The following is a 16329-nucleotide window of genomic DNA, read 5'->3' as shown; positions in this document are numbered from 1 at the left end:
CGTTCCGAAGTCGGAATCGGGACAATCACCCCTTGAAGTAACAGGTCTTGTACCGCCCCAAACGGACCCTGTAAGGGTTCCGGGGACAGGTGCAGGTTGGAAGGAAAGAACCTTGCCGGGGGGCAAGAGCGAAAATCGATCTTGTAGCTGGACCAAATAACTTCAGGGACCCACTTGTCTTGTGCCAGGGAAGTCCACGAGTCCGGAAACCAGCGAAGACTCCCCCCCCCCCCCAATCCCGATCGACATGAGGGTGCACCTTCATGCTGAAGGAGCCTTGTCCGCGGGTCTGGAGAATCCCACTCTCTGCTCTCCAGACCAGGTTTGTTTGTATCCTCCAGAGGGGGCCCTAAAAAGGCTTCGAGCCCTTGTCAGTCCATCCTGAGGGACGAAAAAACTTCTTATGAGCCGAGTAAGGCCCACGTCTATGACAGGGGTTCTTGCCCTTAGTAGCCTGCAGAAGAAAGGTACTTTTTCCCCCTGTGAGAACTTTAAGGATGTCATCCAGGGTAGCTCCAAAGAAGCGATCTCCTTAAAATGTTAAATATAGCCACAAGTGAAGGGGCTACCTATAGCGTTTGCTATGAATATGAGATATAAATGAGGCTAATAAAAGTGCTTACCAGTGCATAAATGTGATTCCAAAGGGGTAAGTATCAAATTAGATGAATAAGCTAAGGGTAAGTATCAAATTAGATGAGTTGCTGTCATGTAGATTTTAAAGGTGCTGGCAGTGCATAAATAAATAAAGGTAGAGTATTCGATGAACACACTAAGGTGCTTGATGTGCTAACAGTGAAACAGATTAATGAATGAATACAAGGAGTGTCAAATGAGATGGGTACACCTGAGGAATTCAATTAAATTCTGAAGTGCCAGCAGTGCATATACAATAAATATTGAATGCAAAATGTTATGAACACACCTAGGATGCGTAATAAGGTATTAGGTAATTGATAAAGACAAGGTGCTCAATATGACATACAAAAGCAAGTAAATACAGTAGAATATCAGTGCAATATTATAGTGATTAATATTCAATAAGTGCTCAAAAAAGTTCATAAAAAATCCTCATACAAATCAAAAAAGGCAAAGTTCATGGGTGACTTGTAGTGCAAATTATACAGGTATTTCTTGAGTGCAATAAAGTGCAGGTGCTCTGTGCTCAGCTTCCAATCGGTCAGGTGATGATACTTGTTTCCACCATGGAGGGTAGTAAGAAAACACGCTCACTTATCACTCATCAAATTTGATACTTACCCCTTTGGAATCACATTTATGCACTGGTAAGCACTTTTATTAGCCTTATTTATATCTCATATTCATAGCAAGCCCTACAGGTTGCACCTTCACTTGTGGCTATATTTAACATACCTCTACCCTTTCTATAGCAGCTGCATTTGACATACATTTCCTACTGAACATTTTCTCCAAAATATTATTTAGTCCATTGGCGCGGGGGATATACCTGCAAGTATATATACACCCTTCAATCTCCTTTAAAGGGAAGATCAGTCAAGGCCTTTTTAGAAGTCTGGTCTGCAGACCAGCATCTGAGCCATAAGACAGGCCAAAGGACCACTGCCGAAACAGAGAGCTGAGCCACTAGGGGCGCCGCATTCAAAGAGGAATCACAGATAAACTGCAGCCCCTGGACCAGCTGGTTCGCCAGCTCAGCAAAGGCAGGGGGGAGCTGTTCTCCCTCCAGGTCACGGCAAAAGCTTTGCCCGCTCAGTCAGAGTTTTTGCGACACCAGGGCAATGATGAATACTGGTCTCAGTGCTGAACCAGCCAGAGTGTACATATTGTGGGCCACAGCCTCCGCCTTCCTGTCAGCCCGATCCGTAAAGGCCAGGGATTCTTCAACTGGAATCATGGTTGCCTTGCTCAATCTGGAAACCGGAGGGTCCACCACCGGTGGAACAGTCCACTTCTTAAGAAGGGGCTCCTCATAAGGGTATCGCCTAGCAAATCTCTTAGGAACCCCAAGGGGACGCTTAGCGACAATTCTGTCAAAATAGGTGGGGAAAGGGAACACCTTTGCTGCTCTGGATGGCTTGGGAATGCCAAAGGGAACCTGCGCCTCTGTCGCAGCTGCAGCCACGTCCTCCATTTTTAAGGTCTCCCTTACAGATATAATCAGTGCCTCCGCCAACGCCTTTTCGTGTGCAGTTGCAGATGTGGAGGAATCATCCTCACTATCTGAGGATAGCAGGCGCGTGGTCGCAGACCCATTAGGGTGACCCACGTCCATGACGGCCGAATCAGATTCAGGATCTGATGAGACAGATGAGGCAGGGGAAGGGGACGCCTTTTGCTAGCCCTTCACCCAAAAACCACCTCCACCCGGGACACAAATGACTCCAGGACCGTCGTCAGTGCATTGATGGATGGTTGGGACTCAGAGGGACCCGCAGCCTCAGAGAGGGGATCAGGTGGGGAGATGTGCTCAAAAGACTCTGAGTCACCAGGAGAACCCCACAAAAAGTGTAAAACACTGCAAAGGGACAGCCCCCATTGCGCAGGCAGCACCACCTGGTCACAAGGCACAAAGCACCAAACGATCCTCAGCAGAGAGGGAGAGGACCCCCCCAGACTCACCATCCAGCAGAAACAGGCACCCGCAGCCACCAGGATAATCTGCACTCCACGTGCGGTGACTATTAAGTAATTAGATCCAGGAGTCAGCACCAGGGGATGAGGAGGGGTTCCCACCGCCAAAATCGCCGCCGACAGGGCTCCACAGTCATGGCCGCTGCTATTCTTAACGGAAAACCACCGCAAAATGAACGCCGGACTACACAAACCGCCGCCATGCACTTGAGCACACAGGCTACAACAAAATGCGTGGCACCATGAGACCCCCAGGGACCCCAGGAGGGATCCCAAGGCTTCAAGGACAGGCCCAGGCAGGACAGGGGACCCTGGCAGGAGCCCCTACCAGGTACAACCTCCCCCCCCGCACAGCCGATCATCTGGTCGCCGGCGGCAAACCCCCCCTTCCGCCCCCATCACCAGCATAGTGCCCTGCCCCAACCCCAGGAGGTGGACCAGACCACCCACACAGCCCCGGCATAAGTAGAGGGGGGGTAGGATGGAGGGACAGATGAAGGGGGGGGGGGTGCCTGATGGCAAGGAAGGGTACCCAGGTGTCTGACCGTCCCAAGGAGGGGCCCATGTCCAACCCAAAACCCTCCGGGGGGAGAGTGGGGACAGCTACTCACCACACGAGGAACCAAGGGGGTGCTGCTCCAGACAGAACACCTCACTATCGAAATGGGGGGCTTTCGGCCAGGAGGGACGCTGTGACTCGGGCCGAGACCCAATCGCATGCGACCTCGCAAGGCATTCAACTCGTAGGCCAGCCCCCATCTAGTGGGGCTATTTTAAAGCCGACCTAGCGCGGAGCTGAGGACTGCGCACGCTCGCTGACCAGACTTGGGTGACCACTGGATCCAGATTATTTCGCCCAGTCCGGCATTTGATTGTAGATCTCAAAGGAAAAAAATCTATCTAAAAGGAAAAAAAATGCCAGGACCAGAGATCCCAAGCAAGGAACTAGGTCCCTACTCCTGATTTTGCAGGAAAACCTATAGCAGAGAGAGGGACTATAACCCCTGGGACTGCCCATAGATGTAACCAAACTTTTTTTCTGCCTAGTGTCCTACTCTTGTAGAGGGCAGCATAACCCAATAGTTAAGAAGATCAGGAGCTGTGTCCGTCAATTAATGAAAGAGAAACTTTTTTTGAGATACCCGTTAGACTTGGTATACCATGTACAAAACAAGTCCTTCTTAGGTATAAAGCTCTACCAACATTTATTTTTAAGTGTATTATCAAACACCTTTCAAATGATTACATTCAGCTTATGTTTTCTTGGGTGTCTAAAGTTGCCCAAAGACGCAAGACACAGCAGGAAGATCTAACCTGAATGACTGACATAAACAGTATGCAAGTTTATACACTGGGCAAGAAAATTGTAATACAAGCAATGTGTTTTTCCTGAGATTGGCCACAGAGACATGCAGAATAATCTAACAAAATCAAAATGTCTTTGTGGCCACTCTTTTTCACAATGTCACAGCTGGGAGGATCTGAATCAGGTAAATGTGGATTAACTTGTAACTGTGTCTTGAATCAGCCATGAAAAAGAGCCCCAGTTTAAAGGAAAATTATGATATTGTTTTAGGAAAAGCTGCTAAACTCATCCACTCAGGATCTGACATTTCGAGATGTTTTGTGTATGAACTTCACCTCTAAAATATTATGTTGATTTTCAACATTACTTAGTAAAGCAGAATATGAAAAGCTGCATCACAGGAAATAGTTATTAATTTCCACCCCTCACTCACCTAGAGAGATCACCTCTTTGCAGGTAGTTGAGAACTGCTCACGACCAACGCTAAAAGCAATCACTGTTTGGAGATATTTGCAGTCATGGCTGATGGTAGCAATGAAATGTCGGGTTATATATTCATACAGCCGCCAAGCATCACCACCTTAGAAGGAACAAGAATGTATGATCAATTTAGGCAGCAATGTGATTATGGAAATATGACAATTTCATTATGCAGAAATAAAGCACCATGAAACTAAATAAAGTTATGTTAAATAACTGGATGTGTGTACAGTCTTGGATGCCCACATCTGTAAATTTCAGTTTACAGTTTATGGAGTTGCATAAGAACTATAACTAAACCACAATCAGAGATATCCCTACACAAAGCATTATGGTTTCCTTTAAAAAGTTAAATGTATTTTTCAACAACTGGGTTAGCGAGGGCGCGTTTTCTGAATTAACCATGCTTTATTTCATTGCATGTTGCTGTGAGGCTTACACTGAAAACATGCTCACAACAGGTGAACGTGGAATACCCACATTTCAGCAGTGCGCTGCTGTCCTTTTACTGATCTTCACTCTGGATCATAAGACTGGCTGAACAGATGTATTACAGATTTATTTCAGCTGTGTGTTCATTTGGTTGCCTGGAATTCAGCTTTAAATATTTACCAGAGGAACAGATTTTTTAAAAATGTATTTAAATCTGGAGAGCTATTCTACAGATTTGCATGGCAAAGCCTAGATTTAGAGAGTACATTAAATGACACAAAGTGGACTATGGCTTCTGAATCAGTATATGATGGAAAAAAAGGTCAGGGAAAGCAAAGTTTGGCTAGCTAATGAACTTTCTAATCTAATAAAAGCATAACAAAACCAGAGTTGCAATTGCAAGAAATGCAATTCAGGAACTCATGTGAAAGGTTTAGTGATCTTTATATAGTATTTTGTAATTCTAATCAAGTCATTTTTCAGGATTCCCTCTGTGGTTCAACAGAAGAACTGCATTTTCTGGCATTGTTTTCATGAATATTTCCTTAAAGCATTAGTTAACCGTTACAAAAAAAAACAAAACAAAAACTGCCTATTCAGGTAAGAGGCACCCGTAGATAAAAACAACTGTGCAGCTTTGACCAAAGTCAAATAATGCCCATGCTATAGGTGTAGGAAATTTACAATATCTCCCATAGCCTGGTCATAAAACTCCCAAAGATGGCACCATCCCATCCTGTTTTGTTGTTAGGAAATTGCTAAGACTCTTCCAGTCAATTCAAACCCCCCTGCATGAGCTTTTTCTCCCCTCTTGCAAAAGCTCTGAGCTCAGCGATGTTGCCATGGAGGAGATAGTGGACCACACGTGCAGGAGTTTGAGAGCTCACCCCTGCGATGGTGGGGGTGATTTGTAATGGCTAGGAGCATCTAAGCAATGTTCTAGCAACAAGGCAGGATGGGATGATGCCATCTCAGGGACATTTTCTGCCAGGCTTTGAAAGATAAATGGCCTACACCTATAGCAAATGCATTATCAACTTTAGTGAATGCTTCACAGTTTATTTTAATCTACAAATGCCCTTTACCAGCATCGTTTTTGATAATGGTGCTTTAAATAAGGTTCAAATGAACTGTAGAAAACAGTTTTGTACCTGCTAAGGTCTGCCTAAATTATCATTCTGCAAATTATCTACCCCCAAGAAGCCCTAAAACCAGAATAATAGGTTTTGGCACACAAGACATGGCTGTTCTGCAGGGGGGTGAATGATGGGAAAAGTGTGCATTTCAGAATCCCATAATTTCTAGCATGTTTTTTCCTACTATTTTGCCATCTCAGTCATGTGTAATCCCAAAACAGTAGTTACTCTAAACCTGCATTGAGATTTTGTTAAACTGTATTAAGAAATTATTACATATTGTCCCATATAAATCCTATTAGCATTGAGAACATATATCCTGCATCCTTCCTGTGTTGTGCTGTCAATGCTAACCAGGTGCTTCTAATCTTCTGGTAGCACGGACAGATTTGCCCACCACCTGCTGGACTGGGAATAACAGGATGCCATCCTGGTGCACAGCTTGCGCACAGTCAGCCTGTAACATCAGAGGCTGACACTCGCTCCTGCAAAGAATAACTGACAGCAGCTCTTCGTCAGATTTATGCTGTAAAGCACTCTGATCACAGGCTGGATTTTGCATCTTCAACTACAACCCCAGCCTTGCAAGCAGCAAGCAGCACTATGCAAGGATCTAGGTAGTGTTTTGGAACAGTCTCTTGGCATTCATAGGGGTTTATTTTATCCTGAATGAGTCCTTATTTTACAGCTAGGATTAATGTTCTTTGCTTCACATATATTTTTAGATAGCTCATATGTGAATGCAGCTTCCTGCAGTTCCTTACCCCAATTAGAAGATCTGTTATGTCAGAAATAAATAATACGCTGTTTGTTTTGATGTTGAGATGGAACAAGAAAAAGTTCTGCTTTGGAGGCGCATTACACTTTATTCCCATTCAAGTCAATAGAAGTACATCAAAACATGTAATGTGTCTGAAAGCATCTAAATGTGTCATCAAACACATCTGGTGTAAATGAGCTCTTGGAAATTTGAAGCTGAAGATAGGTTGTGATTCAGCCAAGTTTTCTGCACCATGGCGTCTTTGTGAAGCTCTGACAGCCAAGAAAGCAGTAGAAGCTGCCACTAATCAGCTGTGATTTTTGCACTATTTAGATTTTAAATAATACTCACTCTCTTCATGTGGTCATTTATTTCTTAAAGTACAGCACTACATAAAGGGCTTTTAATCTAAAAATAAATGATAATAATAGGTCTGATGGTGTGTTTCCAGCAGTTCTTACTTACCCCTCTCATAAATTAATCTCTTGAAAGAACATGCACTGATACATTTATGGGCATATTTAAAACAGTGAGCAAATATTACTATTACCCTTCATTAGATATTGCAGGGTTTACTCCGCACTACGCCTGCATTTTACAACTCATTTATAGAATGCAGGCTGAGGTGTGGAGCCTACATTGTCTAATGGAGTGATCTCTGCACAACACTGCATAACAGGAGTGGGCAGTCACATGACTTGTGCAGGTCATATGACCAGGCTTCTCTTCCTTCCACCGATTTTTTTCCTTATCACAAGGCCTTACGCACACTGGACATTTTTACAGCTGCTGTTCTTGGCTTCAGACATTTTTTTCTGCAGCAAGTAAACTTTGCAGCATGTTATCCTATTTGTCCATGCACACATAGGCTTTTATCAGCGTTTCCTGGCTGGAAAAAAAAAAACAGAACTAGTGGGTTTAAAGAGGAGGTTTCCAGCTGCTTATCTAAGTTTGATAAAAGCTGAAAAACGCTGCAAAATGTGGCTATTCGATATCTATGAGCGTTTTTGAGCCATAAGTTCTTATGGGAGTATAGTTTGCAAAAAAAAAAAAAAAAGGCTAAAAAACACTGAAAAATCATGTTGCAGAACTCATTCTAGTTACAGCTAAAGCTACTGGCGTTTTTATAATGTCCAGAGTGCACAAGGCCTACAAATGAAAGGGGCGTTGCTTGTTTTAAAGTATTGAAGCAAAGTGCTAAGCACATTTGTACAGCACAATGGTGTGTTTTTTAAATGTGACATTTATTTTAAAACAGTGGAATGGCAACGGTAAACCCACATTGCTGCTTTATAAATGGGACCTTTAGTCATAAATCATGCCCCTTCAGTTACTGTAAGAAGATTCACAAAGTACCAAGTTCCGCCTCTGTTGCTGAACGCATGGGTGTAATTGGTGGATGATCTCCAGCATCAGTTCCTTTCCTTGGACGATTTATACCATCGGCCAATAAAGCTTTAACCTGAAATGTCAAAATAATACACTGTTACACATGTTTAAGTCAAAGGATGCAGCCAAAAGCAGTATAGCAAAATCTGTGGAAGAACTTTAAAAAGTTCTATTATATACCCAAAACAAGCTTTGATATGAGTTAGGCTATCTTACATATTGGATGATAAAAAGACAGACAAGACCTTTAAAATACACCGACAATAATGGGGTTTTCCTAATTTCATGTCACGCGCTACATAATTTAAAGTAAAAATATAAAAACACAAATGTACGTGTCACAATAAAGCAAAAGATCAGTCATTTCCTAACTGCTCCCACCCTCATTCTAAGCCTGTTTTAACTACCCTGAAAAGGAAAGATGCTAATACTTACCTATTTTAAAGGGGCGCTCTGGTTGGTGACATGATCCGCTCCCAACGCTGGCTTCAGTGTAGGGGAGGGACAGCCAACAACGGATGCCTCATAGTAAGCCTAAGTGACGTCACCACATAGGCTGTGCAGCTGTTGTTGGCGATCTCTCCTCTACACTGAAGCCGGCCGATAGTGAGATCATGTAACCAGACCGGAGCACCCTCAGAAAAGGTAAGTATATGCATATTTATTTTACAAGGCAGTAAATATAGGCTTAAAATGGGGGCAAGAGCAGGTTTGGGTATAGTTAGGATTTGACTGAACTTCTGCTTTCATTTTTCTGCACAAACAAAGAAATATTGCTCAAATACAACAGTACTATCACATCCATGCCCAGCATTTAAATGCAAGATCAAGGGTAGTGGTCTCCCTAGACATTGAGAAGACCTTTAACACCCTTGAGAGGCCTTTTCTGTCGGAGGTACTTAGACATAAGGGTTTTCACTTGCTCTTTATTAAATGGCTTCATGTCCTCTATAATTCCCCCACGGCCTTGGTTAGGTTGGGTGGGGGTTTGTTGGTCCCCTTTCAGCCCTATAGGGGCACCCGCCATGGCTGCCGTCTCGATCCGGCCCTTTTCGCCATTGCATTTGAACCCGTGGCAGAAGTGCTTTGCATGTCTTCTGAAATCAAAGGGCTTCGTATTAAGTGGCTGGAGGAGAGGGTTGCCCTTTTTGAAGATGACCTACTAATATTCCTTCATGACGCGGGTCCCTCCCTTCAGGGTGCATTACAACTTTTGAATTCTTACCCTCGATCACAAGTCCCAAAATTAACTTGACTAAGTCCCTACTGTTTCCTATAGACCCATAGGCCTGTGGCTTGGCCCCACCAGACCTGCCAATCCAATGGGTGGAAAAATTTAAATACTTGGGTGTTCGGGTTTCCCGCAGGGCCCCAGACTACCTACCTCTTAAGCCCCGTATTCCAGGAAACCAAACAGAAGCTTAAAGCCATGGGAGATGCTGTTGTTGTCGCTTTTGTGCCAGACAAACCTAATCAAAATGAAAATCCTCTCCAAATTCACTTACTTATTCTGCCATTGCCCCTCTTGAATCCCAAAGTTTTTTTCCTATTGACTCAACCAAGTTTTTTCATTTTTTTTTCTAGGGGGTGCTAGCTCCCCGAGATACAACTGACCACTTTGATGCGCCCTACCATTCAAGGGGGCCTGGCTTTTCCCAATTGCCATAAATATTATTTGGCCACACAGCTGGTAACAGCAGCCTGGTGGTTTTCCCCAAACTGTTCTAATACCTCCACCATCTTGGAGGCGGCAGTGTTTTTTTTCCCTTGAGGCATTACAGCTCCTTTTGTTCAGAGAGCCGAAAGCCCCATACCCGCTTACTACCATTAGAGCCTGGACAGTGTGCCTTAGGTGTGAACACGTCCAGGTGGGTGCACTCTTGCCTAATACTTCACTTTGGCTAACCCATTTATGTCCCATTTTTATACAATGCTCGAACCAGGTGCGTGGGCAATACAACATAAAACTTATTTCACGCATCTCATCGGGTGGCTAACTAAAATCCCTGTCGCACTTATCCTCCAAATTCAATATCCCTCTGTCCTATTTGTTTCAATATCTGCAGCTCATCCATGCCTTTCTCAGCCAATTTCCTCAAGCCCCCCTTGTAGTGGTTCAATCAGCCCTTGAAGGAGTGCATAACAATGACTGTATGTAAAAACCCACTTCACTTTTGTATGCCCATCTACTTACAACATCTCTTCCCACCCTGACTGGTCTTAGGGCCAAGTGGCAGCGGGACATCAAACGCCTGGGCAATGATGATTGGGATGATATTTGGAACCTCCCATTCCGCACTTGGATTTCTTCACAGATACATTTTAAAATTGTCCAAAGGGCCTACTTTACACCCTCCAGACATGTGTCACTTCCATCCATTCATGTCACTTTCATCCTACAGTGTGTTGGAGATGCGGCCACTACCTGTGCGATTTTTCCCACGTTTTCAGGTCCTGTCTGGTTATCACTGGATTTTGGTCAGAAGTGCTGTCTGTAATCAATAGTGTCAGGAACTAGAATACCTCTCTCCATGTAGATCTGTATACTGGGTTTAGTAGAAAATCTGATACCTACTGTTGCAGAAAGAATACTGGTTGGTCTTCTTTTCTACACTAATAAGGCTATCACATTACATTGGAAGAAGCAGACACCCCCCCCCCCCCTCTATCCCTGTTTGGAAAGGCTTAGTAAACAATAGTCCTCCACTTTATAAGGATACCTATGTGAGTAGGGGTTGTCCCATAAAATTCGAAAGGTTTTAGTCTAAATGGTTAGATGATTCGGTCACAGCATCACCGTGACTGCTTGCTACATTACTACAGTCATGTTTTCTTTGAGTTCCTCCTTCCTCAACTGGGACAGGGCCACTCACGGAAAGTTAGTTCCCACTCAGAGACGATGTTATTTTGCACTCTACATTCCTACTCGATGTAATGATCCTTTTCTATCCGTGTGCTATTCGTGCATACATTAGACATTTATGTGTTATTGTTGATCCAGCACCCCTGCGTGGATAGCACGTGCTTCTGATATTTTGGTTTGTTTTGTTTATTTTAGTTGTGTTTTTTAGTCTCTTGTGTATGTGAAGAAAACTTTAATAAACACATTTAAAACCAAAAAAAAATAAAAAATACAACAGTACTGACAATAAGGGGTTGATTTACTAAAGGAAATAAGATTGTGCACTTTGCAGTTGCACTAATTTTTCCCAAAGCTTAGTGAATGTGGTAAAACTTTACCTTTGTAAAGAATACCCAATCAAGCTCAAGGAAAATTAAAACAACCATTTTTGTTTGAACATGATTGGATGATGGAAATCAGAGTCTCAGCACATTCACTAAGCAATAAGTGCAACTGCACTTGCAAACTGCACAGTCTATTTGCCTTTAGTAAATAACCCCTAAAAGGTTAAAACTCCAAATTCTCTGCTCACCGTATCAGCCCAAAAAGGATTGTTGGACTGCTGTTTCAGTGTTCCTTTCAGGTCAAAATTTTCTGGGTAGTGGGTGGTTTCTGTTCGGGGATAGCTAATATAACCCTGTGTGTACAATCGCTCCGCAATCTGCATTGTATGCTGTGGGCCCATTCCTGAAACAGAATGAAAATGTGAGATGTGCAGTTGCCTGATCCATGTATCCCTCCAGAGCTGGTTAGATTTGTTTTATTTCACAGATGACTGCAAAGAAAAGTGAAGCTAACACTTTTCTAGCAGATGTTAACCACTTAAGCCCCGGAAGATTTTACCCCCATTCCGACCAGGGGGTATTTTGCGATTCGGCACTGCGTGAATTTAACGCACAATTGCGCGGTCGTGCGACGCTGTACCTAAACGAATTTGACGTCCTTTTTTTCCCACAAACAGAGCTTTCTTTTGGTGGTATTTGATCACCTGTGCGATTTTTTGATCACGCGCTATAAACAAAAAAAGAGCGTCAATTTTGCAAAAATAGCAATATTTTTCACATTTTTTTATATGAAATTCCCCCCAAAAAAAATGTAAAAATCAAAATTTTTAAAAATTTTCGGCCAATTTGTTTTATGCTACCTATGTTTGGTAAAAAAAATCGCAAAAAGCGTATTTTGATTGGTTTGCGCAAAAGTTATCGCGTTTACTAACAAAGGGAAAGATTTTTGTCATTTTTGTTGTTTTTTTTTTTAACGCGTAATGGCGGCGATCTGCGATTTTTTTTGCGGTACTGCGACATTGCGGCGGACAGATCGGACCCTTGACTGACATTTTTGACACTTTTGGGGTTACCAGTGACATTTCTACAGTAATCAGTGCTATACATATGCACTGTTACTGTAAAAATACACTGGTAGTGAAGGGGTTAACTTTATTTGGAAGGGAGGGGCTGTGTGTGTCCCTAGGGGCGTGGTTTCTACTGTGATTGGCTGTGGCTCTAGCTGTAAGGACACTGATCAACGGATCTACATACCAGATCCGTTTTATCAGTGTCTTTGCAGCGAGGACAATGACAGGCAGTTTGTTTACACAAGCTGCCTGACATTCTCCCTCTCCCCCGCCGATCGCCGAGTGACCGGCGGACATCGGGTCCGCTGGTCACACGCGCGGGGGGGTCCGTGACCACGCGGGAGCGGGAGCGCGCCCCCGGGGGCGCGCGCTCGCTCCCTAGACCCTCACAAGCAAGCAACGTAGCCCTACGTTAGTTTGCCTGTGAGGGGCTGACCGCCGACGTAGATAGTCGTGCGGCGGTCGGCAAGTGGTTAAAGCGGTATTATGCTGCTTTCTTATGCTGCTTTCAAAATCCACCTTTAACTGAAACAGAATCATTTCTCTAATGTGCTTAATGGTAATCATATGCTGCTTTCTTATGCTGCTTTCAAAATCTTTTACCTCTGTCCATTGAACACTGATTTGTTTGTTTTGATTTCTCTTGTCTCTACCCAAATTATGAGCTGTCCTTATCTTTATTACTCTGCCATTCTGCCCTCTTGCTATTCCTTGTAGTCTGTTTTTGGTGTGAGAAGTTTATTCTGTCAGCCATGTGTCCCTCCTATGCAATCCTAATTGATTAATTGGCAATACCTCCACCCAACTCAGTATAAATGTAAGCCCTTTCTAGGGGATGCACAGGCAGGGGGTTGCACAGGCAGGGATTGCACTGGCAACTATTATCTTGAATAAAGTATTAATATTGGATTAAGTATTACACTTCTGCTCAGCACTTCAGCGAATGCACAAAGCATACAACTGCAAGCCAACAGACAGACTACAGGTGATCTGAGACTCTATACTGCTTTTCCATCTCACATTCAGTTTACATCTCAATCTCACCACCCTGTATTATGCAATCCCTAATTCTCCTTCTCATGTTTGCATCCTCTTTCCTAAAACTTTCTCTCCTTCACCCCTCATCTCCGCCCCACAGCTTGTATATATCACCCTCACTCCTATCTTCACCTTTATACTGCACTCATCAACTCCTGCTGATTCTGAACCCACACACCAATAAAATCTACAGGACACTGAGATGTGTCCCCCCTCATAAATCATACTCCCATATCACCTCCCTCACCCTTTTGCTTCTCCTAACCTCTGGAGATATTTCCCCAAATCCTGGACCCCCATCATTTACCTTTGGCAGACATACCCATCACCCCCTATCCTCTAACACCAGCCGAAATCCACACAATCTGGTTTCTATTCCTCTTCTGCCTCAAGCCAACCTCCCCTTCTCCTGCGCCCTCTGGAATGCCCGCTCTGTTTGCAACAAACTCACCCCTGTCCATGACCTATTTATCACAAACTCCTTCAACCTGCTTGCAATTACTGAGACCTGGCTTCAAGACTCTGACTCTCCTTCTCCTGCTGCCCTCTCCCATGGTGGCCTCCTGTGGACTCACTCTCCCAGGCCTAGTGGACGGAAAGGAGGTGGGGTTGGAAACCATTTTTAGAACATTCTTTTCCAAAAATTATTCATGTGAAATTCTACCCATCTATGGCCAGCCAGCTTAACAAATAAAATCCAATCTCCAGCTCCCACTTCATAATCAGTTATGGCAAACAGTTTTTTTCCTTTTGGGATAAAGGTTTTACATATAAAAACTGATCATTGCAAGAACCCCTGCCATTGTTAAATGTGGCGTAAGACTAAGTCACAGCAAGATTTCAGTCAATATAAATCTGCCCTCCAAAAATACAGTTCCTGCCTACACACCGCCAAACAGACCTACTTTATCACTCTCATTAACACCCTCTCACACAGTCCCCGTCAACTCTTTTCTACCTTCCACGCTCTACTTCGTCCTCCATTGCCTCCACCCACTAACTTACTCACTGCCCAAGAGATTGCCAATCACTTCAAAAATAAGATCGATACAATTCGTGAAGAGATTTTTACACTAAAGATATCTCCCTCACCTTACTCACCTTGTCCTCCTGCACAATCAATACTTCCCTTTTTTAACCCAACTACTGTAGAGGAAGTTACTAAAATTTTTTCTAATGCCCACCTAACTTCCTGCCCCCTGGACCCTGTTCCTTCTCAAATACTACGGTCACCCTCTGACTCTATCCTACACTCTTTAACTCATATCTTCAACCTCTCCCTCTCCACTGGGATCTTCCCCAGCTCTCTAAAACATGCGCTAGTAACTCCCATACCAAAGAAAGCCTCGCTAGACCCCTCCAATCTTAATAACTTAAGACCCATCTCCTTACTCCCTTTTGCTTCCAAGCTCCTTGAACGTTTAGTCTACAACCGCCAAGCACCTCATTGAGAATAACCTCCTTGATCCCCTTCAGTCTGGATTTCGCCGGCAACACTCCACAGAAACTTCTCTCCTAAAACTTACAAATGACTTACTAACAGCAAAAACCAATGGTCACTACTCGATACTCTTACTCTTGGACCTCTCGGCTGCCTTTGATACTGTTGACCACCCCCTCCTTCTCAAAAAACTCAGTTTGCTCGGTCTCCGTGACTGTGCTCTCCACTGGTTCGAATCTTACCTATCTCACCGCACCTTCAGTGTCACTTACAATTCCACTTACTCCTCTGCAACTCCTCTTACTGTTGGGGTCCCCCAAGGTTCTGTCCTTGGACCACTACTATTCTCAATCTATACCTCCTCCCTGGGTCAGCTAATAGCCTCCCATGGCTTCCACTACCATTTCTATGCTGATGACACCCAAATCTACCTCTCTACCCCTCAGCTCACCCCATCAGTCTCCTCCCGCATCACTGATCTACTAACAGACATATCAGCCTGGATGTCTCACCACTTCCTCAAACTGAATCTATCTAAAACCGAGCTCATAATATTTCCTCCTCTACGTGCCCCTTCCCCAGAATTCTCTGTCAAGATCAATGGAATAACTATTAGTCCTTCCACACATGCCAGGGTGCTAGGGGTAACCCTGGACTCTGCACTGTCCTTTCAGGCTCACATCCAATCCCTGTCCAAATCATGCCGCCTTAACCTCCGCAACATCGCTAGAATACGGCCCTTTTTAACCAATGACACCACCAAGCTCCTAATTCACGCCCTGGTTATCTCTCGCCTCGACTATTGCAACTCCCTCCTCATTGGATTACCCTTACATAGATTATCCCCCCTTCAATCCATAATGAATGCAGCTGCAAGACTTATCCACCTTACCAACCGTTCAGTGTCCTCCAACCCTCTCTGCCAATCCCTTCATTGGCTTCCACTCACTGTGATCTGGTCAGTAACACACCTCCTTTATTAGAATGCCCCCACTCTGGATGAAGGAGAACAGAGGGTACAGCAAACAGTAGCATTTTTAGTCTGTGTGGAAGGGTAGTGTTAAATGTATGTAGTTTAGACTCACTAAGTGCCGGTTCACACCTGAATGCTGTGCTGGAAACCCATGTTCCATGTGCATTTCCCACACTATGTTTAAAACGCACTGCAGTTGCGATCTGCAGTAGGTGTCAATATCAATAAATGACACCCCATGCAGGTCGCAAATGTGGTGCATCTGTCCACACCGGTACATAATTATCATTTGATCCAGTTGCAGTGAGATTATAAAAGTAGTGCATGCACTACTTTTGAGGCAGTGTGGTGTTTTCAGCCCATTCAAAATTAATGGCCTGAAATCGAACAGAACTGCATGTGAATGGCACAGGAACACACAACACATTCCGGTGTGATTCCCAGTGTGAACTGGCCCTAAAGCTGAACATAGATGGATAGATATTTAAATGAAAATTCTTAGGAA

General features: G+C 44.0%; 1 protein-coding gene across 2 annotated transcripts in view; it reads right to left on the bottom strand.

The window, feature by feature from the left end:
- The window catches only part of TOP3B (DNA topoisomerase III beta), a 187905-nt gene that overhangs the window by 55659 nt on the left and 115917 nt on the right, over positions 1-16329 (bottom strand). For both annotated transcript variants that reach the window (XM_082247853.1, XM_082247854.1), the window contains 3 exons: positions 11551-11705; positions 8084-8189; positions 4353-4499 (listed from right to left, as the gene is read on the bottom strand). In XM_082247853.1, coding sequence (XP_082103979.1) covers positions 4353-4499; positions 8084-8189; positions 11551-11705 — 408 coding nt within the window. The remainder of the gene's footprint in view (positions 1-4352; positions 4500-8083; positions 8190-11550; positions 11706-16329) is intronic.

This window comes from Pelophylax lessonae, assembly GCF_965119305.1.
Source record: "Pelophylax lessonae genome assembly, chromosome: 1".
NCBI lineage: Eukaryota > Metazoa > Chordata > Amphibia > Anura > Ranidae > Pelophylax > Pelophylax lessonae.
Note: the sequence above shows the minus strand (reverse complement) of the source record. Positions and strands in the feature narration are given on the sequence as shown.